This window comes from Artemia sp. Qi Xiang Cuo, chromosome 3 (genome assembly GCF_049724085.1).
Source record: "Artemia sp. Qi Xiang Cuo chromosome 3, ASM4972408v1, whole genome shotgun sequence".
NCBI lineage: Eukaryota > Metazoa > Arthropoda > Branchiopoda > Anostraca > Artemiidae > Artemia > Artemia sp. Qi Xiang Cuo.
Window position 1 is genome coordinate 14,177,170 of NC_142796.1, and position 24,167 is coordinate 14,201,336.

Consider the following 24,167-nt stretch of genomic DNA (forward strand, 5'->3'; position numbering starts at 1 on the left):
TAGTTTTTTCCCTGGTAATTATAGTTTTATGTCCCGAAAATCTATTATATATGTTGTTAATTGTTTCCCCCACATATTGTAATTGACAATTTTTACATTCTATTAAATAGATGATTTTATTTTTTTTAAAATTTTCCTTTCCAGTTAATAAACATTTAAAATTTTTATTATATAATGAGATTTTAAAATATTTTTGTGGTATTAATTGATCGTTAAAATTAAAACAACGACCATTACACGTACTAATATTCAGCAAACCCCTTTGAATATAATCCTTACCAATATTATTCAATATAAAATCAGAAATTAAATAAAGCCAAAACGACAAACAATATATATATATATATATATATATATATATATATATATATATATATATATATGTATACAAGGAATCATGGATAATTAAGTATCTTATTTGTGTGTGATTTTGTGACAAGCCGTCAGATCATAAACGAGACAAAATCACGTCAAATAAAAAAAGTTCAGCAAGACAGTGGAGACACATTTCATTTTTTTTTTTTTTTTTTCGTTCATATTATTTGGATGCGTTTGAAACAAGAAAATGTGCTGTTTATTATGTGGGAATTTTGGTGCATTTCAAATAAAGTTTATGCCTTTTTGTGTGAATAAGCTTAGTTTTTGAAAAATTATTCAATAACAAAACTTAATTGAAAAATTAATTTATGAATTAATTATTTCTGTTTTAAGTGAGAACTCAAGGGAAATAAAATGCTATTATTGACTTGCGATTTACTGTAATTTTTTTCCAGTTTATGTACTCGGTTTTAATATTTTACAAATTTGGTATTGAAGAATGATGATTGATAGCAGATTGTGGGTTTATCTAGAATTTCTATTCTGCCAAGATCCTCAAAATCTTAACCTTTGGACTTGTTTCCCATTTTCTTGAGCGAGTAAGTTGCAGCACTGTCACCAAATCACCAAAGTTTTGTATAAATATACAAAAGCTCTATTCGATTAAATAAGAACTGAAGTTTAGGATAGTGAACAATCAATTTATCAATTGTCAATATACTTATACTTTCATATGTATTATGCATATATACGAGTATTATTTATAATTTTATATATATATATATATATATATATATATATATATATATATATATATATATATATATATATATATATATATATATATATATATATATATATATATATCAAACAGTTTATGGTAACAAACTGTAAGTAAGAAGCGACTCGGCTCAATAGTAACCGAAACTCTAAAAAACGGAACTTTGATACCAATAGATACATCAAAGAATCAGATTCTTATGCTGATTTCAAATATATAAGTTTCGTCATGCTTACGCAAAAAAAGTTACGCGCCTGAGAAAATTTGCCTTATTCTCGAAAAAACGGGAAAACATCCCCTAAAAGTCATAGAACCTTAATGAAAATCACACCATCAGAATTCAGCGCATCAGAGAACCCTAGAAAGATCACGGTCCGTGATTCACGGATGCGTGTTTTTTTTTTTTTTTTTTTTTTTTTTTTTTTTTTTTTTTTTTAGGGGTGATTGTACCGACCCATGGGTCCTAGAATATCACGGGAGGGCTCCTTCGAACGGAAATTAAAAGTTCTAGTGCCGTTTTTAAGTGACCAAAAACTGCAGGGCAACTAGGCCCCTTCCCACGCTCATTATTTCCCAAAGTCACCCAATCAACATTTTGAGAGAGCCCTTTTGTTCAGCATGGTCGAAAAATATAATAAGTATGTCTTTGAGGACGACTTAATCCCCCACATTCCCCGGGGAAAGAGCTGCAAGTTATGAACTTTGCCCAATGTTTACATATAGTATGGGTTACTGGGAAGAATATAGACGTTTTCACTGGGAATTTTTTCTGGTAGTGGGGGAGGGGGGGGGGTACGTGGAAGGATCTTTCCATGGAGGAAGTTTTAATGGGGAAGGGTGATTGCTATGAAGGGGGCACTGGATTTTCCATTATTATTTAAAAAACCACCAGAAATGAAATAAAAAACAACAACACGTTTTTCAACTGAAAGTAAGGAGCAACATCCAAGCTTAAACGAACAGAAATTATTACGTATATGATTTGGGTTCGCCCCCTAGTCAATACCTCACTCTTTACGCTAAAGTTTTTTTAGTTCTTTCATAAGATCTATTTTTTCCAATTAACGGGCTTTGTGATTAATGGGTCATTCTTAAAGAATTGAAACAAAACTTGAAATTTAGCGTAAAGAGCAAGGTATTGACTAGAGGGTGAAACCCCTAATATACGTAATAAAAATTTACGAATATATAAACCCGTTACGTAAGTTAATCCGTAAGTTACTTATATTTATTACTAATAAAAACGTTCGTAAATAAAATTAAACAACTTTCGAGAAAGCCATTTAACGAAAAAAAAAAAAAAAATTAATATGATTTGAGTGGTTGGTGAATGTGTGTGCGGATGATGGGTATCCGAAGCTTGGCACGATTCCTTCGTCTCGCGATGAATCATAGAAGTAGATTTCTGTAGGATTATGTTAGGTTATGTGCAATTTCTTTGTAATGGTTCTTTTTTTTATATTTTTTTGCCATGGCCTATGGGCTTTTAGCGCAAATAAATTCTATTCTATGCAAATTTTGTTTCAATTATTCATGTACGGTGAGCCAAAATCAAAACTTGCATAAATTCAAAAGCGTTCAGAAATTTAATAAAAAAAATAGAACTTTGCTTTGTTTACCCTCTCGTACATTTTAATATACCTGGAAAGACAAACATGAATCAGTTTAGGGTGTGCATAAAGAACGACAAAATTGCCAACCGTTAGATCACCCTTGTGTTAGACCTAGGTTGACCTAAGTGTTGAAACAAAAAGAATACGAAACTTATAAGCGTTAGATCCTTGGCGCTTCAACATGGGAGATAGGGACTAAAAGCTGTCGGCGCCAGTTATAATGTAACGTCTGGTAACTTCATTAAAAGAGTAGGAAATCTTAGAGCAAGTTGGATGTTTGATAAGACTTAATATTTTGATAAGGCTAATAATTTTTTTTTTTTTTTTTTTTTTTTATTCAAAGAATCATTTTAAGTCAAAATCTAGTCTGCGCAGAGTTGGTCTATTTTAATTTTGGGAAATCTTAGTAGGTTGGTACGCTGGCCTATTTGGGAAAGAATTCTGCTTTCTTTAGGCTGTTCTCCATTTGAAACTACATGAAAAGACAAGTACGCGACAGTTATGGGTCGAAACCAAGTCGCAAAATGTTAGATAGCGCTGGTAGTTTTTCACTGGAACACTAAAGCCTGTTTCCACTGTCGTAAGCTTCTTATACTCTTTGACTATGAACTCAATTAACGATCACTTAGGTATCACCTACATTACACAACCCTGTTGGATACATAGCACTTTCGGACCATCAAAATGGAGAAGGATACTTGTAAAATATCAATAATAGTAGTGAAAGTTAATCCCTCGAAAATTTCTAAAATTCTACCAATTTTACAATTCATGGTAGAATTTTATAAAAGCAGACTGGGCACTATAAACAATGCCATACATGCTGAAATTTCACTTATTTGACGTGCTTAACTAGTGAAAATAGTTCTTTTATAAAAAGGAATTTTGACAAGTGTCGGCTTTATTACTCCTTCTGAATTAGTGATAGTACTATTGAACAGCGTGTTTTGGCACGCTGACGCCTAATTTTCCTAAGATGAATCATTTATTTAGAGGGAGGAATGTGATAGCCATTTGCTTGATATGATCCATGAGCTGATAGCCATGATGCCTACTTTTCCTAAGACGAATCATGTATTTTGAGGGAGGAGTGTGAGATCGATGATCTTGATATGAGCCATGAACTGATAGCCATGACGCCTACTTTTCCTAAAATGAATTATTTATTTAGAGGGAGGAGTTTGATAGCCATGAGCTTGATATGAGCAATGAGCTGATGAGACAAGAACCATGAGCTGACAGCCATGACGCCTACTTTTCCTAAAATGAATCATTTATTTAGAGGGAGGAGTGTGATAGCCATGAGCTTGATATGAGCCATGAGCTGATAGCCATGACGCCTACTTTTCCTAAAATGAATCATTTATTTAGAGGGAGGAGTATGGTAGCCATGTGCTTGATATGAGCCATGAGCCATGAACCATGAGCTGACAGCCATGACTCCTGCTTTTCCTAAAATGAATCATTTATTTAGAGGGAGGAATGTGATAGCCATGTTCTTGATATGAGCCATGAGCTGATAGCCATGACGCCTACTTTTCCTAAAATGAATCATTTATTTAGAGGGAGGAGTATGGTAGCCATGTGCTTGATATGATCCATGAGCTGGTGAGCCATGAACCATGAGCTGACAGACATGACTCCTACTTTTCCTAAAATGAATCATTTATGTAGAGGGAGGAGTGTGATAGCCATGAGCTTGATATGAGCCATGAGCTGATAGCCATGACGCCTACTTTTCCTAAAATGAATCATTTATTTAGAGGGAGGAGTATGGTAGCCATGTGCTTGATATGAGCCATGAGCTGATGAGCCATGAACCATGAGCTGACAGCCATGACGCCTACTTTTCTTAAAAAGAATCATTTCTTTAGAGGGAGGAGTGTGATAGCCATGAGCTTGATATGAGCCATGAGCTGATAGCCATGACGCCTACTTTTCCTAAAATGAATCGTTTATTTAGAGGGAGGAGTATGGTAGCCATGTGCTTGATATGAGCCATGAGCTGATGAGCCATGAACCATGAGCTGACAGCCATGACTCCTGCTTTTCCTAAAATGAATCATTTATTTAGAGGGAGGAATGTGATAGCCATGTTCTTGATATGAGCCATGAGCTGATAGCCATGATGCCTACTTTTCCTAAGATGAATCATTTATTTTGAGGGAGGAGTGTGATAGCCATGAGCTTGATATGAGCCATGAGCTGATAGCCATGACGCCTACTTTTCCTAAAATGAATCATTTATTTAGAGGGAGGATTATGATAGCCATGTGCTTGATATGAGCCATGAGCTGATGAGCCATGAACCATGAGCTGACAGCCATGACGCCTACTTTTCCTAAAATGAATCATTTATTTAGAGGGAGGAGTGTGATAGCCATGAGCTGCTAGCCATGACGCCTACTTTTCCTAAAATGAATCATTTATTTAGAGGGAGGAGTTTAATAGCCATGAGTTTGATATGAGCCATGAGCTAATAGCCATGACGCCTACTTTTCCTAAAATGAATCATTTATTTAGAGGGAGGAGTATGATAGCCATGAGCTGACAGCCATGACGCCTACTTCTCCTAAAACGAATCATTTATTTAGAGGGAGGAGTGTGATAGCCATGAGCTTGATATGAGCCATGAGCTGATAGCCATGACGCCTACTTTTCCTAAAATGAATCATTTATTTAGAGGGAGGAGTGTGATAGCCATGAGCTTGATATGAGCCATGAGCTGGTGAGCCATGAACCATGAGCTGACAGCCATGACGCCTACTTTTCCTAAAATGAATCATTTATTTTGAGGGAGGAGTGTGATAGCCATGAGCTTGATATGAGCCATGAGCTGATAGCCATGACGCCTACTTTTCCTAAAAAGAATCATTTATTTAGAGGGAGGAGTATGATAGCCATGTGCTTGATATGACCCATGAGCTGATGAGACATGAACCATGAGCTGATGAGCCATGATCCATGAGCTGACAGCCATGACGCCTACTGTTCCTAAAATGAATCATTTATTAAGAGGGAGGAATGTGATAGCCATGTGCTTGATATGAGCCATGAACTGATAGCCATGACGCCTACTTTTCCTAAGATGAATTATTTATTTAGAGGGAGGAGTTTATAGCCATGAGCTTGATATGAGCCATGATCTGATAGCCATGACGCCTACTTTTCCTAAAATGAATCATTTATTTAGAGGGAGGTGTATGATAGCCATGTGCTTGATATGAGCCATGAGCTGATTAGCCATGAACCATGAGCTGACAGCCATGACGCCTACTTTTCCTAAAATGAATCATTTATTTAGAGGGAGGAGTGTGATAGCCATGAGCTTGATATGAGCCATGAACTGATAGCCATGACGCCTACTTTTCCTAAAATGAATTATTTATTTAGAGGGAGGAGTATGATAGCCATGTGCTTGATAGAGCCATGAGCTGATGAGCCATGAACCATGAGCTGACAGCCATGACGCCTACTTCTCCTAATACGAATCATGTATTTTGAGGGAGGATTGTGATAGCCATGAGCTTGATATGAGCCATGAGCTGATAGCCATGAAGCCTACTTTTCCTAAAATGAATCATTTATTTAGAGGGAGGAGTGTGGTAGCCATGAGCTTGCTGTACATGGACTTATATATATATATATATATCATGTTCGGAGGCTTTGAACAAAATGTGGCCTAGCATGTCAGAATCAAAGGCTCTGCTAGCAGTGAGTGCTCTTCAGAAGAAAGGGATAGAATTGACTGGTATTTTTGACTGAAATCAACTGGTATAATTTGTTATTATACCAATTTATCAATCAATCAAACATTTATTACCCACTCAAGAGAAAAAATAGTGGAATAGGACACGAAAAGAAAAGAAAAGGACATACACTGAAAGTTTCATAATATATATAAAAGCGCATTAACATCACAGTAACCGGTATCCAAAATAGGTGGAAGATCACTTAAATTAAAAAAAATAAACTAATTGATCATAAGGACCAATGCGAAAAGCTGTTTGGTCATACATCCTCCCAAAAAGGACAGGCAAGGCAGAAGGGGCCATGTTCCTCCTAAGCTTTTTATACATCCTGATGCCCTCCCCCCTCTTGATATTTAAATTGTGCTATTTATAATTTTATGTATACTGAAGAAAGCGCTGGATGGCAGATAGTTTTCTCGTTTGTAGTTTTGACCGCAGTTGATTATATGATTGTATATTGTCATTGGGCTATTATTTTTTAAAACTTTGCCTATTTATTTGTCTTTAGCTTCAAGTTTGTTTTTTTTTTGTGTGTATCCCTTCTCTTAGAACTAATTTTCTAACTCTAGCTGACTTTGTTGTATGCAAAAGTGCTTTTATTTAATTTTTTGACACTCAGTCACCAATTAAAAGACTCGGGATATATATATATATATATATATATATATATATATATATATATATATATATATATATATATATATATATATATATATATATATATATATATATATATATATATATATATATATATATATATCGGTCTTATTTCCATAGGTTGGAGCGAACATGGGGATCGTTGGTATGACGAAGGAGCACCTTGGGTTGACATTGTCGCTACACATCCCTATTTTTGTCGTCGTAACCAAAATAGATATGGCACCTCCAAACATTTTAAAAGAAACTTTAAGTCTCTTGATGAAAATGTTAAAATCCCCAGGCTGTCGAAAAACTCCCATTTTGATTAAGAATCATGACGATGTTGTTTTCAGTGCGACAAATTTCTCAACTGAAAGGTAAGTATAGTGTAGATGTATAGAGTAGATCAGTGGTTTCCAACTGATTTCCCTCCTAAGCTTTTTAAAATCCTGATGCCCTCCTCCCTCTCTTAGTATCTAGAAATATATACAATATTATATCAAGTATGATATTCACCTAGGTGGTGAATATCGATATAGCCTATAGGCTGAGCCAGTCATAGTTGTTCATAGAGCTTTTTGATTGGCTAATACCAGAATCTTATCCAGATAGAGGAAAAACTGTAAACAAACAGTAAGTAATAATTGGAATAAAATACGATTTAGCTTATATTCTATATAGAATGATTTCTGTTCGTTTTAAGTTATTTTGTCGTAATTTTTTTTTTAAAGATAAACCTTATCTAATTTATTTTAGATTTCCGTACCAGTTCCTGAGTGTCTGTAAAAGGAGAGGGGGCCAACCCCTGGGCCAGAAAGGCCTGGAAAGGGTTTACTTCTAATTCATAAAAAAAAGACATTAGAACTTGCAATTTATTTGTTAAATAGCCCCTCCTCCAATAACCTGTGACCATTTTCGAGATGAGGTTCCCTTGTGGTTTTTCTTTTAGGGTAATAGAGAGAGAAGGGGTATAAAACCCTTCGGTTTTACAGGGCTGCCGTCGCTCTCAATTATTCAAAGAGTTAAGGTTTATCTCTTTGACCTAGAATATGTTTGTTGCATAATATATTCATCTACATAAAAAAGGGAAGGTTCTTGGATCCTAAATTTGTCTCGTTATATTCTTCTTGTAATCGAAGTTCCAAAAAGGCTTAGCCTTCATATTTATCTAAGGCTCCGTTCACACATGTGCTTAACTGGACATCGATGTCCAGCCATCATTATGGACCAATCAGGGCTACTTATAAATAGGAAGTGAATTGGGATTGATCGAAAATTATTATAGCTAGACATTGATGTCTGTCTTAGTATTTATGTGAATTGAGCTTAATACAATTCTGTGATGAACTTTTTCATTTTATATTAGTCATTCTTCGAAATGTTTTATGAAAGATATAGAGATCTATAACAAAATGCTGGCAACCTCTTGAGTTCAACATAATGTATGTGCAAGCATATGTTTTTCACTGTCTAAATAAATGGATTTATTCCCATTTGAAAGTTTATTTGTTCGTCATAAAACGGCAGTGTGGTCTAAAAAACAACTAATTAAAGGTGTTACGTCGAAAATTCGTCGTATATATGGGGAAATGAGACCAACCCAGTAAATAACTACAAAGTCAACATTTGGTCTGGAATTAGAAAACACGGGAGGCTTTGCCAATTTCATTGGAAATTTGTTTTACATTTGGGCAAGATTAAAGCAGAAAATTTGCACCAAGAACTTTGAATGAACTTTGTTTATGAACTCTCTCTGAAAATAATCTAATGAATAATCAGGAAGATCATTATTTTGCGAATGACCCGAAAAGTAATTTATTTTGTTGCATATACATATGCTAGTTTCAATTTTATTATTTTAGTATTTGTACTGAAGACGGTCGTTGTATATGTGATCGAAATATCTGGACTTTTGTACCTTATTTTTCACTGTCTAAATAAATGGATTTATCCCCATTTGAAAGTTTATTTGTTTGTCATAGAACGACAGTGTGGTCTAAGAACACAACAACTAATTAAAGGTGAAAATTTTGTAAAGGCTTGAAAATTTTTGAAATAGAGCGCAAAAAATGGCGTAGAAAGGGACTTGGGGATCTCTTAGACCTTTTGGCTGTTGAAAAAGATACATAGAACTTGTAATTTCCGTTAAAAATTATGTGTTTTTATTTATTAATCCTTGTATATAAATTGAGCAGGTCTTAAACATTATCCTCAGAGTTTATGGGTCGTAAAGCCTTGGAAATTTACACATGATAGTTCTTCCTTTTTGAAAAAAAAAATGAAAAAAAAAAAGAAAAAAAAACGCTCGATACTCTTTGGCCATGACGGGTAATGAAGGTATTAGCTGTTGAAAAAGATACTAGGAGTCGTAACTTCTGTTGGAAGGAGCCCCTTGCCCAAATTGTATGAAAACTGGTTCAATATAACTGTCCTTTTAGTCCAGTAAAAGTAAGGAGGAAAGTGGGTCGACCCGGACAAAATTGCAACAAAAGGTTTTTTACACCAAAATGTTCAGAAAAAATCACTGAACAACATATCCAAAATCCGCTAAAATCGCCTTCCAGGAAAACCTTGTGGGGCTGGTAAAAGAGAGCGGAAGGGGGCGACAAATTGTTTTTTAATTTTTGACATTTAGAAAGCTTTTTTTACGCTAAAATGTTAAAAAAAACTGCTGAACAACATATCCAAAATCCGCTAAAATTGCCTGCCGGGAAAACCTTATGGAGCTGCTTAAAGGGGGTGAAAAATCCTTTTTTTGATTTTGTTATTTCGGCACGTTTAGGGACTCGATTCTTGTATAAATTAATTCATTGGTACTGACGCTGGTGCCAATTCTATCATAGCATGCCTGTAATATCTCTTTAGATGTAAATGGGGTTTTATTAGCTTCTTCGCATAGATATATGAAGGAGCTTTTCTTCCGAAGTAACATAAAGAACAGATCTATGAAAGCCTAATATACTTCCAACAGAAGTAAGGGAACACCTCGTATAGAAATTAAAAGGATCCGAGAAGCATTCTATTCTTCGCTGCTTTGGTAATCATTGGAAAACTGGTCATTCAATGAGAATGAACCGCGTGATGACCATACCAAGGAAAAAAGGAAACTATAGGCATAGACGCATAAAAACTTAAAAAATTATTCTTACTAACGGCTTCTAATGCAGTGAGAAACGAAATATACTAACGTATCTATATATAAATCGCGGTTTTAATCATTATTATTTTTAAATCACATAGAATTGAGGATAACCATTTCATTAATGAGCACTACAACAGAGCACAACCATCGTTAATACAAGGCACAAAAACCGTTCTTCTTCTCAAGATGTTGGTTCAGAGTTTACAACTTGATCTCATAGACTCTCCGCAATCAATTGTGCGATGCATACAATTTTTACTGGATTTACATCTTGCTGTTCCACAGCCTGATTTGCATGTCCAACAGATAACTTTAAGTAGACTTCGAGGGCCAGGTTTCTTCTCTGCCGTTGCTGAAATATAGTTATTAACAGAGAGTTGCCATCCCCGGTTACGCGGTTGCATCACCGGAGTCTTAGTTATTCGTTCCATTACCTGCAAATAAAAATAAGGAGGATGAAACTTCACAGCTAACATTGTGGGAGGCACCTAGTCACTATAGAACAATACGGAAAAGAAAGTAAACTTATCTAAGAAGAGGTGATATCTTATGGACACGAGAGTTTCTTCACGCTTCACTGTACAATTTCTGCAAAAAGTTCATTCACGTGTTGATATGAGCTCATGCTTCTTTGCCTTCGAGTCTACGAGGACCTTGGTGAACTCAAGAAAAGACAGATCAAGCTGGTAAAATGATATTCGAAGATATATATCAATTCTTTAGACCCTCGAAAACAGGTTACAACCTAGGAACATGAACTTCAATTGAACTGCACCACACGCATCCTCTACTTTTTCTTTGATGGAGCATATAGTCCGTAGCTTCTGTTCGTTTAAAGCTTTTGTCTTGAATCTAAAATACTGGTCTTTTTGGGTGGCAGTGCATTATAGAGGCGAAAGATGAGGAGGTCAGTATCGTTTCCGACGAGACATGTCAACCGAATTCTTGCTTTATGAATGGTTGTGGTTGCAATCAGAATATCCGCATCAGCAGGGGTATGTTGTGCCAAACAACTTGTTGAAGACAATTTTTTTCCTATCCTATTGCTCGAAGTATCCGCTGATTGTTTGTGCAGTTTTGCAAGAACTCTTCCTTCTTTCTTGTTGACTTTATTGTATCAGTGAGTACTACCGCTTGACACTGTTTACCCCTGGATCGATTGAGGTAGGACGCGCCTTTTGCCAAAGGACCTTTGTCATATCCGCCAAAAACTACCGAAAATTTTCCAAATCTAGTGGTGACCTACTTTACATAACTTTCGCAAATGAAGTCAAATGTAGATTTGGATTGCCAAATAGAATTCTTTTGTACCTATCCACCATCAACCATACTTTGGCAAGATTCTAAGTACTCATCTGATGGTCCCCTAGCTCTTTGTAAATAGTGTTTGACAGACATTGTGTGTTGGTGGGACACAAAACTTAATAAGTTACAAACTGGCATAGGGAGTACGTATAGCGCTTATGCGACAAAAGATCTTGACGGTTAGATACTTCCTCGTTTGCCACTGTAGCTTAATATTGGAAGAGAAACCCTGGACATACATGAATCAGTTCATTATGGATAATAACAGTCGATTTAGATGCCATTTTGATAGCCTTGTTTTTCTTTTGGAACAAAAATGAATCAGCTGCCTTCCCAGTCATTTGGTCTAGAATTCAGGCTCCAACTTTTTTCTCGTTGTCTGCATCTACATCAGCTGATTCAGTTATACCGGCGACGATGTGAAGGAACACTTCTTGTTCTCTGAACGGAACCGGGGTTTACTAAAAGTACAGGACCTCCTCTTGGGCTTAATTATCTTTCTTCTTCTGCCACTGGAACATTTTGACTTGTTGATCACCTGTTGAGTAGCTCAGGCTAATCATACCTTGCATTGAGGCACTTAATTCTATAGGGATTGGCATCGAAAAAGCCCATATTAGACGCTGAGTTTGTGTGACCCCTCGTCCACGAGTTAGTCCACCTGTTGTCTTCAAACTGCGCATTAGAGCTTGCTCAATGTTGTGTGCGCTGTGCAGCCTGTGTTTTCGAAACCTAACTGTACCTAGTCTTTAATGAGCCGTATAGACTAGAATATTCAAGTTTCTATGCGTCTATGCTAAGTCTCTCTTTTTCTAAAGTCTGGTTTTCACAAGATTCATTCTCATCCGAAAACCATGGTCCCGACGACTAGCAAAGCAAAAAGGAATAAGGTACGCCTCTGTTCTTTTAAGTTCTATCTTTTGATCTATTGCTTGTTGCAGGCTGTTCAATGCATTTGAAGCGTCCAATCATCTGATCTCTCTGCAAAACTTCGGAAGAACCGCTACTTCCTTTATTTTGGCATTAGAGTTATTAAAATCTTATTTTTGTAGTTTAATATAAGTTAGAGAAGTGTTACAATAAAAGTGAAATCCTTTTCGGTTTCAGCAAGTTGATTTATACCAGAATCGAGTCTCCGAACGTACCGAAATAACAAAATCGAAAAAAGGATCTTTCACCCCTTTCACCCCCTTTAAGCAGTCTCAGAAGGTTTTCCCGGCGGGCAATTTTGGTGGATTTTGGATATGTGGTTCTGCAATTTTTTCTGAAGATTTTAATGTAAACAATGCTCCCCAAAAGTCAAAATTCAAAAAAACTATTTTGTCGCCCCCTACCAACCCCTTTAAGCAGCCCCAGAGAGTTTTTCCGGTGGGTGATTTTTAGCGGATTTTCGATATGTTGTTCAGCGATTTTTTCTGAACATTTGAGTGTAAAAAATGGTTCCTAAATGTCAATAATGTAAATACCTAATTATTCGCCCCCTTCCACTCCCTTTAAGCAGCCCCAGAAGGTTTTCCGGAGGGCGATTTTAGCGGATTTTGGATATGTTGTTCAGCGATTTTTTCTGAACATTTTGGTGTAAAAAAACTTTTTTTTGCAATTTTTTCCCGGTCAAACCGTAATTTTACTGGCCTATTTATAAGAAAAAACCAACAAAATGGCTTGCTATTCCCTCTGATAAAAAAATAAATAAAAAAAAAGTTCCTGTCTATAATGTTTATCATGTCTATCATGTTTATAATAAAGTACTAACCATGTTTTATCTAATGTTTCTAGTAACTTCTGATGTTAAGTATCGTCTAACATAAGATTCGCATGGTAAGTTCGCATAAGTCTCACGGTGGATTCATCCTGCCATTTGGGAATTTTCCTTGACCAACTTCTATAATTTTGCTTTCATATTGATCATTTACTTGTGCAATTCGAACGCAATACTGGTCTTATGCTCCTTGTAAAACACATTTTCCGTTTTCAGTTTAAAAAATGACTTAACGCTCTTTGCTTGCATAAGCATTGCTATATTAATATAAACAACTAATATACATGCATATTAATATTCAAAAGCCAGGTTACCATTTCTAAAAGAGGTGATTCTGTCTCATTCATCGGTGCTTATTCTACGGTATATTGATTTACTCCTGTCAATCCCGAAAGATCTAGGCTTTCAATTAGATATTAAATCCGCTAATTTTAAATAAATATAGATTGATTGAAAAAAAATCCCAACTGAGTCATTTGGGATTCAGTTGAGATTTAGTATAACCTAAAAATATTAAATGTTATTGAGCTTTATTATAAATATATATATATATATATATATATATATATATATATATATATATATATATATATATATATATATATATATATATATATATATATATATATATATATATATATATATATATATATATATATATATATATATATATATATATATATATATATATATATATATATATATATATAATATGTTACCGTGAATGTCTGAAACCTAGTTAATATTGACATTCACCAGTGAATGTTCGAAATTCCTTTTTCTCTACATGGATTCAATTAATTTACGAGTCAGCTTTTTCAGTCTTATGTAAGCAATGATGGTAAAAGTTAAAGTTAGGTTACATTATGTTAGTTTAGGTTAGGTGAGATTAGGTTAGGTTAAATTTGGTTCTAAATATTAGAAATGGGTTAAAAACCTAACCTAAGCTACCCTAACCCAACCTCACCTAACCAAACCTAATCAAACCTTGCATTAAATTGAAAAAGTTGACTGGCAACGCTGCCTAAACCCAAGCAGAAAAAAAAAATTATTTCGGGCATTCACCGGTGAATGTCGACATTCACTAATTTGTGGACATTCATGGTAACATAATATATATATATATATATATATATATATATATATATATATATATATATATATATATATATATATATATATATATATATATATATATTGACGTGATTTTGTCTTGTTTGTGACCTAACGGTTTGTCACAAAATTACACACAATAAGATATTTAATTATCCATAATTCCTTGTATACATGATATATATATATATATATATATATATATATATATATATATATATATATATATATATATATATATATATATATATATATATATATATATGTATATATAATGTGAAAATTATATATTGAGCTTTGGTGACGGAGCATAAGCCCATTACGCAGTCTTTTTGTTGTTTTATTTGCCCATTTTGGGGTCATCCCCTTTACGCTGCTTATCCGGCATTACTGTTTTTCTCTTTTCGTCTAGCCTTTTATTTTCTAGTTTTTTTATCTGCTTTTATTTATTCACTTTTTATTGTCTTGATTGTTGGTTTTGGATGAATCCTTGTATTTGTTATCCCCAACAACTACGAGCTATGCTCTCCATTGGAGTTTATTATCGTTTTGCTCTTGTGTTGTATTGAGTTGAGTCAATAAATCTTTCTATCTACCTAACGTGCTAGTAACTTATTCGAACTTTTTTTCTATTATAGACCATTTTTAATTTTTTTTTCTTTCAACTTTGTAACTATTTTCAGACTGTGCCCTATCTTTCAAGTGAGCAACGTCTCAGGCGAGAATCTTGATCTCTTAAGAAGCTTCTTGAATTTACTATCTGCAAGAATGCCAGCTCATGTGAATGATCCAGCTGAATTTCAAATTGATGATACTTATTCAGTTCCTGTGAGTTATATTTTAGTCATTTATTCATTAAGGCAGCTCAAACTTGGCCCTTTTTACCCCTTAAACTACCCCTTATTATCTAATATACGAATTTACAGTTCTAAAGATCGAGTGTAAATAATAATATTTGATACCAGAATATCGATATATTCTAATAAAATCGATATTTCGATCGTCATACCGAATACCACGAAACACTAAGTCATAAAGGTCGTAAAATCTCTTAAGCGGACGTTCGGCACAATAAACCAATATTGAGTAAACATAGTTGCCACCTCTAGTGATCTGTCACTGTTTTTAGGGATTTTTATCTCTTTTTGCTTTCTAGTGTTTTATCTTCAAAATTGTAATCACTTCCTGATTACGGATTTTGAATTAATGAGCTACGCATGTGCTTCTTTATACATTATAAGCTGTTCTTTTTTTTAATATTAAAATGATTCCTTATAGACATGTTTTTTTTTCAAAATAAATCGAAAAGTTGATAATTTCGGAGACCACACTGCCTTTCCATGACGATAAATAAAAGTTCAAATAGGGATAAAATCCTTTTAATAAACAGTGATGATAATAACAGTAATAGAAATTCACAAAAATACCAGATGTTTCGGTCACATATACAGTGACCGTCATCAGTAGTAAATCTAAAACTGACTACTGACTTTTAGTTTTACTACTGATGATGGTCACTGCATATGCTGCCGAAATATCTGGTATTTTTGTGAATTTCTATCACTGTTATCATCATCACTGTCTATTAAAAAGGATTTTAGGCCTATCCCTATTTGAACTTTTATTTATCGAAAAGTTCAAAGTTCCTTTCCTTCCCAGTCTATTCAGAGCTTCAATCTTTACCTCCTCCCACGTAGTTACAATTTCCTTCAAATCTTTCCGTATAGTCAACCCCATTTGGGGTTGACTATACGTATGACCTATCAAGATAACCTGCTTTTGTCAGTGGCTTATAACTGTTACATTTTCCCACAAAAAACGAGCTTCTCGATAAGCAATTATTTAAGTTTTTAGTAAAATATGCGATTTCAATGTTAAAAAAAAAATCAACAAAATACACTCCTGAACGTGAATGTAGAAACAATAGCAATTTAGCTGCCAAAAAAATACTTAAACTACAATGACACCAAGCCGCCTCAGGTTAACACAGTTACATACGCTCCCCTTTCTTCCCAGTCTATTCAAAGTTGCCCTCTTTACCCCATCCTAAGAACTTGTAATTTCTTTGAAGTATTCCCACTCCATTTGAAGAGGTCCTGCCAAGAAATACCATCATTTTAATATCGTATTTCATTATCAAATTTGTATCAACGGCTCATAGCTATGATGTATCCCCCAACTTTTCTGTTTTTCACTCACTAAACCTGACAAATTGCTAAATACAATCAATAAATAATCCTAACAAAAGAAGTATTTCTCTTCGACTTCATCAAAAGGTGACATCCAACACTTACGCCCTGCAAGACTGTGTTTAAAAAGATTAAAGTGTCCTGTTTAGGCAACTTATAAATATAATAAAATATAAACAAAAGCCAAAAAAAGAATTCAGGGCTGAAATAGTACAGTACAAAACTTTTTAAGTGTCATTTTTATAATTTACTAATGTATCTAATTTTTTGCCTGGTAAACTTTTATTTAGATTTTTCACGAGTTCTTCTTGTACTTGCGGCTCTTGTGAAAATATGTATTCATACTTGTTTTTTTATAGAAGTTTTCTCGGTAGAACAGATAATATCACCTTTAATATATTTAGATTTTAAATTGTTGAATTGAGGTTCTTATATTGATAAAAATTAATATTGAGATTTTTATATTGAGATTTTTCACGAGTTCTTGTTGCTCTGGTTTAAATTTGTATTCCTAGTTTTTTTGTTGTTTTTTTTTTTTTCATCGAATTTTTCTCTGTAGATGAGGATTCCACCTTTAGTACCAGCCGGAATTACTTAGTGACGTCGTTCAGTTGTTCACAGAACTTTTTGGCAGAGTTACGACAGAACCCAGTGTTTTGATTGCCAGGAATTAGAGTTGGGAGGCTGTTGCTTTGTAAATGATGCTAAAACCTAACCTTTTTAACTCATTAAAGATTTACACAAAAAGTTCATAGAAGATACATAGTTAGTCCTATCAGCTGTGAAAAAATTGAAGGAAAATGAATAGATAAAAAACTTAAATGAAAGGTTTTTTTTCAGTGTTGTTTAAGTCCTTAATTTTTTTTTCTTTTATTTTCATAATCACATTTTTTTGTTATTATTTTCATCTTTTAATTTACATTTGTTCTTAATCTGTGTATTTTTTCCTCATTAGCCTGGTTCATTTTATCCCTTTTTTTTTAAGTTAATAAAAATTTTTGAAAAAATTTTGGTGATTTGTTTCCCTTAAAAATAAAAATTGATTATGGATTTTCAAAAGAGCTTGATATGCCAACGAGTCTCCTTTTCCTTCAGTACTAGCGGGTTACTAGATCATCGCAGAGCTGTTTTAGAGTTTATTCTAAGCTAATACTTACTCTACAGGCTTTTTATAAATTAGTCTTGATGATGCTATAAGGAAGTGCCATATTGTACTGGAACTGGGACTTTTTGTCATTCCTGGATTCGAAGGCCTGGAAACTATGAACATTGTACTATTGAAATCATCTTGGCTGAAATTCCCTAACCCGAGGTTCAAAATTCCCCTTCTTGAAAACTCCTTCTCCCAGTTTCTTTAATAACCGGAAGTCTTAATGAGCGTTGTCAAAAAAAGTATAGTAAAAGTAAAAAATCCAATTAACGCTAATTAAGAAATACTAACAATTCCACAGATTAAAGATAGTAGTAATTTTTAATATGAAAACAAGTTTTTTAGAATTTTTCGAGTTTGGTTACCCTTTGATTATCCAAATTTTCAAATTTAGGTGATCAAACAGGATTGATTAACACAAGGTATACTACTACAAATTATCAAATCTATCCTTCTCTTAAATCCCTCTATCTATACGAAAGTTGAAACCAAAAAGCGATCATACCAGTTTCCGTAAGGGCAGAGCTTTGAGCCCTAGTGTCACTAATTATTTAGTTTGGAACGGGGGTCGGTGGCGTGGCTCTGTAGGCGTAGCCAGAGTCGACCCAACTTCAGAGGGATTCCTGGACAAATCTGGGGAAGGTGAACAGGAAGGTGCGTGAAAGAACAGGATTGCAGACCCTCAACCCCCATTGCACTTCCTGGCTGAAGGGCCATGAAACAAAGGTCAGCACCACCGGATTGAAATTTAGTGCTCCATCCTTTACCCTTTTTTCTCTGTCTTAATCATATTAATTTCTTGGTGGAAATCGTGCTTTCATTGGAAGAATGTGACAACAGTGGAAAAGGTTTGATGTGGTGTTGAGAACTGTACTCTGTGGGCTCATCCACTTACCTTCCCCTTTATATCTGTGTATCCATGTCTATCTTTTGCCAAGACGAACTCGTAGGTTCACAGCTTGTTGTGATAAACTGAAATAGTTTAGCCTTGGGCTATATTTAGCTTTACACCTCCTTTAACATCTTTACATACACTACAAAGGTACCTTTAGCATCTTTACAAAGGTACCATACGGTACCTTTGAGTACCTTCTGTGCCTTGTTATAGAGAAGGAGTTGCTATAACCTTCTACATGAAATTGGACCTTCTCTTTCGATGCTGAATTATTTTTTAGGTTCTTAATTGGTTAAGAAACAGGGGTGTCATTTGACGAAAATTTAAGGGGGCTGTATTCTGCAATGTTTAGGGGGGGGGGAGTAAATTTGTCCCGCTTCTAATTTTTTTTTCCGATAAAAATACCTAAAAAAGGCATTTGTAAACGAAAATACCCCCCCCCCCAAAAAAAATGGTATTTTTCAAAATAAATGCATAGATAAAAAATCTAGAGAGGCCTTGTCCCCCTCCCCTACTATTTGACGCAACTTGTTCATGAAAGGACTATATTTTCAAATTGAAAAGTTCCTAAAGTTTATATTTTACACAAATCTAGCCAGAGGCCTATACATATTTCATTTCCATTAAAAATGAAAGCTCGACATCAGCAACTGACAAAGTGTTCGTTGCTAAAATAACGTCTAATATATAGATAAAAATAATTATGTGAAAAATATAATCTTTGTGTTATACAGTATCTTCTTTGCGTATGTAATATCTTTAAAAATAATTTTGAAATAATTTTTTTTTACTTCTAGGGCGTTGGCACAGTTGTTTCTGGCACGACATTGCGTGGCTGCATTAAACTCAACGATACACTCTTGTTAGGACCGGATCCAGTTGGACAGTTTGTCCCTATTACCGTTAAAAGTATTCATAGAAAGAGGATGCCTGTGAAAGAAGTTAGAGGGGGGCAAACTGCATCTTTTGCTCTAAAGAAGGTATTATAACAGTTTTAGTGTGTGAAATATTCAAGGCCGTTTCACCAAATAGGCTTATATAGGCTAAGATTTTGAAAATTCAACTCCACAGTTTTGTATTTTGAATTGTATGTACAGTACTCTGTAACTTTTTTTTCGTATAACTATTTTAGGTTTTGTATATTTAACGTAGACACCAAACCTAGAATGATTCAAATATCTGCCAGTTTTTTAGTCTAGTAGCCTACATGCCATCGCCTGCTGGCCGTCTGACTTAAGGTACCTTACCATATAATAAAAAAGCGCAAAACAACACGTTTATGGACAAATTTCAATATTTTGCAGTGTTGCATAACCAGGCGATTCATTTAAACGAATTCTCTCTTTAAATACAGAAATAGGAAAACCAAATAAAGCAAAGACGCACCCCGTTCTAGATCTAGTTTGGGGCTAAGCGATGTAAAGATCTGAAGAAAGCTCCCGAGGAAGGGAACACCCCTCCAACGATTGCACTCACTAAAGAGCTAGAAGGCTGCATATGGAAACTTCTATTGTTGGAAAGATGCATCCAGGAAGGTTTTCACTTGACAGATTCTCCCTATGATGATTTTCCCCCAAATAATTGTACCCAAGAAGAAATTACCCCCGAAAAAAATCGTCAGGATTTAGTATAATATCTAATTTTAGCCCCTCCCCTTAACACGGCCTGTGCATACGTAAAAAGTGTCTTCTAAATAAGGTTCATTCTAGCGAATGAACCTCGCCACTCAGACTGATCTTCCCATAAGGTATAACATGTCCGCATTTCTACCTGATGAGTCTTTGAAGTCCGCTTGAATGTGAATATCTTGAATGACTGAATGTCATTCTTAGATGGGTTGTGCGAGATTGAACTTGAGAGTGGGTTTCAGGATCATTCCCTTGGTGACTCTTATTTGAAACATCTCTGACTTCTTTTAATAAACGGGCTTAGCAGTGGGAAGGAAGAGTTTTTCTGGAGTTCTCATGATATGTAGATGATCAATTATGACTACCTTCCTGAGTGCAATCTTCCTCATCGATCTGTATAGAAACAAGAAATCCCAATATAGATGTCTCTATTTTAAATGAAGGGGTTCAGTTTTGGGGGAAATCCCAATATACATGTCTCTATTTTCAATGAACGGGTTCAGTTGTCTCTATTTTCAATGAACGGGTTCAGTTTTGGGTCCTTTAAGTGCTGATTAGAATATTTTGTAACATATTTAAGAAGCATATTGTTCGGGTTTGGTTGACAAGGCGGTTAAAGTATGCGTAACATCAAAGAGCGCTCAAAATTATTTTATCCGAAAATTTTTGCGTCACAAAACTATAAATAAATACCTCAACTTCAAATAAACCGACCCCCCCCCCCCTCTTCTCTAAAGAAAAATAAAAAAAGTAACCACTAAAAACATAAAGGTTTATGGTGGAAATTGACTCACCTCTCTAAACTACTCTACATCAAGCTGGCCACCATCGGCTATATGCAATAAGGTATTTAAGTATATGTGTTTCAGTTAAAAATACACTAGTCATCCAGAATGATTTCTGAAACTGATTTTCTAATTTTGTAAAAAAAAATTCACCAACTGCAGCAAGACTTTGCTATGAGAAGCAGCGCCACCACTCCGTGGTATTTTCCTCAATATGTTGTATTTTCAGTCCTGTTTTGGATTTGCCGAAAAGTATGTATATTAAAAAATATCCTCAAAAAGTATATTAACATATTTATTATCATTATTTAATATATTGATTTGTTTTTTTGAACATTAGGGTTTTTTGCAAGTAAATTTTGGAATATTGATAATGTTCAATGGTTGCCCTGATGAAAACTGAATCGTTCAATGGATGCCTTAAAAAAACTGAAAACTGAAAAAAACTGATAAGCCTTCAAGAAAACTGAAAACTGAATTTGTTACTGTGGAATTATTTTTACTACTATCCAATGTTGAACGATGTTTTCTAACAGAAGTGGCATCAACCCCAGTTCAGTATTACAAAACTTGATTTTTAGCCATGAAAAGAAAAGATAATTTCTTCAGACCACACTGCTTTTCTATTTACAAAAAATTAAGCAAGAAAAACGGGTTTTAATTTTATTAAAGCAGTGGATAAATAACAACAAAATAAACACTTAACTAAAAAACACTCCGAATATTTCGGCCCCACGTCCGGGAGCCTTTCTCAACTGAGAAAAAAAAATGTTCTTTAAAAAATAATATATATCAAAATACAACAAAACTAACGCACGAAGAGAGAGAAAAAACAAAAGAAATATAAATAAACAATTAGGAAATAAACTCACATCTTAAATAACACTTCCATTCACTGACAAAAACGAATGTCTATAAGGGTACTATTCGTCTCCTCACAATCAATGAGAATCTAACAAAAGGTGAAGATTGTATTTATACTTGAGCAAAACAATAAAGATCACCTAATAGACACCTATATTATTTTTTAAAGAACTTTTTTTTTCTCCTTTTTTTCCGTCGAGAAAGGCTCCCGGACGTGGGGCCGAAATATTCGGAGTGTTTTTTAATTAAGTGTTTATTTTGTTTTTATTTATTCACTGCTTTAATAAAATTAAAACCCATTTTTTTGCTCAATTTTTCGTTAGCAGTTAAAAGAACAAATTTCAATCTAAAAAAGAGAGTTTATTAACTTCATTATATATTCTTTTGCTTTACTTATTTCAGTTGTCTGTTTTTATGCCCAGTTTTTATTATTGCAATTCATTTTTTTGAAGTTTCGCTATACGGCAGGTAATGTTATTTTTTTTTATTTCCTAGCAAGTTTAGTATTACGTTAAGAACGAGACAGACGTAAAGTAAACTTACAGAAACGGTAGTTAATAGAAGCAGAGCAGGTTTTTTTTTAGTAATTAAGTTTCTTTTCGTTATTTTACAATATATTTCGCTGAAGACGGCTGTTTGTTATTATAACCGAAATATCCGCTTATGTTCCGTTTTTCTTCTTATATTTTCTTTTTCTTATATTTCTTTTTCTTCTTATAGTTTACTATACTTTCTTTTTATTATTATTATAATTATAGTCTTTCCTTCTTTTATTTTTTTCGGCGAGTTTTTGAGTAGTTTAGTTCTTTTCTTTGTTTTACAATGTTTTGCAATATATTTCGCTGAAGACGGCTGTTTGTTTTATAGCCGAAGTATCCGCTTATGTTACGTTTTTCTTCTTATATTTTCTTCTTCTTTTCTTTATAATTTATTATACTTTCTTTTTATTATTATTATTCTTATAGTCTCTTCTTCTTATATTTCTTCTTTTATTTTCTTCGAGGAGTTTTTGAGCAATTTAGCTTCTTTTCTTTGTTTTACAATATATTTTGCTGAAGACGACTGTTTGTTTTGTAGCTGAAATATTCGCTTATAATACGTTTTTCTTCTTATATTTCTTCTTCTTCTTATACTTTATTATAGTTTATTCTTATTATGATTATTTTACTTCTTCTTATAGTTTCTTCTTTTATTTTCTTCGGCGAGTTTTTGACTGAGGTAGTTTCTTTTCACTTTATTACAATATATTTCGCTGAAGGCGGCTGTTTCTTATATAGCCGAAATGTCCGCTTATGTTGTATATTGTATTTATTCATTGTCTTCAGAAAATTTCTCGTTTTTCTTCTTGTATTTTTTATTATGAAAAGACAGTTTTGTCTGGATCATCATTTAAATTAGTGTCATTTTATCTTCTGGTTTCTATTTAAGGTGAAGAAGTCACTACTGCGCAAGGGGATGGTCATGATTGCCCCTTCATTGAATCCTGTTGCTTGCTGGGAGTTTGAAGGAGAAATCCTTGTATTGTACCATTCTACAACCATCCAGGTTCGCTACCAGGCAATGGGTAACTGCTTTATTCATAACTCTTTTGGTTTAGATTTGGTTAAAATTTGTATTCAAAATCTAAAAAGGCGAATTTTATATTGGCAAACGTCATAAATTTCAGTGCGAAATTCCTTCGCATTTGGAAGGTCAACTTGGTTGCCCAATATCAAATTTTCAGACAAGTAAATTCAGTATTTTTGTATCGCAAAACAAGTCTTAAATAAAAAAAAATTAAGGTCAACTCTGTTATTAATTATGAAATTTTGAGTTTAATGGAAACGGGTATGAATGAAATATAAAATAAATGAAATTTTGGCTTGGTCTGTAAGCAAGTCTGTAAGATATTTACAGACTTCCTCTGTTTTCTTTTTTTTTAGGTTTTGCGTTTAGTGTAAAATTTGAAAGTCAAGTCGGTCGTCCAAAAACTAAATTTCGAGTTAAAGTAAAGTGATTTTAATTAAATTAAAACGGTTTTCAGTTAATTATAAAAATTTGACAATCAGCTCTGTTTTCAAGTATCAAACTTTTAGTTAAATAAAAGCGATTTTGAGATAATAAAAACGATTATAAATTAAATAAAAAAGTTAAATCAAAACGAGTTAAATATACCACTTGTTGCTAAATTACGTAACCTGCAGGACCTAGTAATTTTATTTTTAAAAATTAAAAATAAAATGTTATTTTAGTAA

At 33.9% G+C, this 24,167-nt stretch overlaps 1 protein-coding gene across 3 annotated transcripts in view; it reads left to right on the forward strand.

Annotated features, from left to right (window-relative positions):
- Positions 1-24,167, forward strand: part of LOC148953791 (GTP-binding protein 1-like) — an 85,069-nt gene that overhangs the window by 40,308 nt on the left and 20,594 nt on the right. For all 3 annotated transcript variants that reach the window (XM_089086815.1, XM_089086817.1, XM_089086816.1), the window contains exons 7-10: positions 7,242-7,480; positions 15,106-15,250; positions 19,454-19,636; positions 23,362-23,497. In XM_089086815.1, the coding sequence (XP_088942941.1) occupies positions 7,242-7,480; positions 15,106-15,250; positions 19,454-19,636; positions 23,362-23,497 (703 nt within the window). The remainder of the gene's footprint in view (positions 1-7,241; positions 7,481-15,105; positions 15,251-19,453; positions 19,637-23,361; positions 23,498-24,167) is intronic.